Here is a 1,750-nt window from a genome sequence, read left to right as displayed (position 1 = left end):
CATGTCTAATAACTGCTGTCAATGGTCTTATCATCATTGCTTTTTTACAACTTTTCATTTTCTCTTTTCTCTGCTGAAACTTTATACAGGAAACTGCCAAAATTTCAGTGCTGTAAACAACAGCTCATAACTGACTTTCTGTTCAGTGCCGCATAAAATTTCCTATGCCAGAGCCGCTTAGGAAAGCACCCAAGCCAGTGCCATGTATAAAGCACCCTGTACAGTCTGTAAAGTGGTTGGCATTAGGAACAATATCCAGCCATAGGAACCATACCAAAGACAGACAATTGGAGCCTGGTGCAACTCTCCAGCTTAGCAGCTCCTGTCAAGCCATCCAACCCATGCCAGCATGAAAAACAGATGTTAAACGATGATGATAATGATGGTGATTTCCATAAGTTAAACAAGCTACATCCAACTCATGTCAGCATGGAAAGTGAACAGATGATGATAATGATGGTGGTAGTGGTGGTCGTGGTAATGATGATGGTGGTGATGATGACATTGGTGGTAGTGATAATAAGAATGTAATGATGGTGGTGATGATGATGATAACGAAGCTAACAACGATTATGATGATATGATGATGATGATGTTGATGATGACAGAGAAAACAAAGAAAAGATTGATCACATCAGCGTCTTATCGTCACTTTCAGTTAGCATCCGTTTGAAATAGGAGGAGCTTTAACCACAAGAAAAAGAAGAAAAAAAGTAAAATAATTACATCATGAAGATAAAAGAAAACAACAAAATTACTGCAATAAATATAAATAATAATGGTGAATGAAATGATAAGACAAATGATATGAAGAAGTCTTTTATTCATTTTTTTTCTTCTGCTTTTGACAAACGCACAAAAATAAATAAGCAAAACGATTCTCCTGATAATAATTTGTTTCTTTTTTTATTTTGAATATATTGAATAAATATCATTTACTAAATACAAGTGCTATGTTAAAGTCTGCATACTTCATTTGTTCATCCTTCTCTGTGCTTTTCTCGGCAGAAAGGACAATAACCAAATTGGAGATATTTCAGCTCAAAATCATCCGTGTGGAATAACTGGAATAGGAATTGAAGGAATTTACAAATAACATGGATGTTACAGACAGGTAAGGAAATTTAAGAAGAATGCATTCAAATAATAAATGTAAAATATAATAATAAATTAAGTGGACATATATACACATACGTAAAAGGCAGACACTACACTCTCAGAGTGGTTGGCATCAGGAAGGGCATCCAGCTGTAGAAACCTTGCCAGATTAGATTGGAGCCTGGTGCAGCCCTCTTGGCTTGCCAGTTGTCAGTCAAACTGTCCAACCCATGCTAGCATGGAAAGCGGATGTTAAATGATGATATATGTACATATATATATATATATCAAATTTCTAGACAATGGGCAAGCATTGAAATAATAAAATAACAGTAATAAACAAGTGAAGAAAAAATAAAATATAGTGTGTGTGTGTTTATCTGGCCCAAAAAAAAAAAAATAATAATACTAATAATAAAGAAAATGACCATCCTGAAATGCAGCAATATCTGTTTCAACACGATTTCACATCAGGAATCTTGCAAAATGAATTGATAAATGTATGTGCGTATGTGCATGTGTGTATGTGTGTGTGTGTGTGTGTGTGTATTTATATATACATATATATATATACATATATATATATACATATATATATATACATATATATACATATATATATGTGTGTATATGTATATATATATGTGTGTAT

At 33.4% G+C, this 1,750-nt stretch overlaps 1 protein-coding gene across 1 annotated transcript in view; it reads right to left on the bottom strand.

The window, feature by feature from the left end:
* Positions 1–805: 805 nt before the first annotated feature.
* LOC106871393 (intraflagellar transport protein 122 homolog) overlaps positions 806–1,750 on the bottom strand; it is a 264,510-nt gene continuing 263,565 nt past the window's right edge. The window contains exon 29 of the mRNA XM_052966749.1: positions 806–1,064. Coding sequence (XP_052822709.1) covers positions 981–1,064 — 84 coding nt within the window. The 3' untranslated portion in view covers positions 806–980. The remainder of the gene's footprint in view (positions 1,065–1,750) is intronic.

Source organism: Octopus bimaculoides, chromosome 3 (genome assembly GCF_001194135.2).
Source record: "Octopus bimaculoides isolate UCB-OBI-ISO-001 chromosome 3, ASM119413v2, whole genome shotgun sequence".
Classification (NCBI taxonomy): Eukaryota; Metazoa; Mollusca; class Cephalopoda; order Octopoda; family Octopodidae; genus Octopus; species Octopus bimaculoides.
This window is presented reverse-complemented; position numbering and strand designations above follow the sequence as displayed.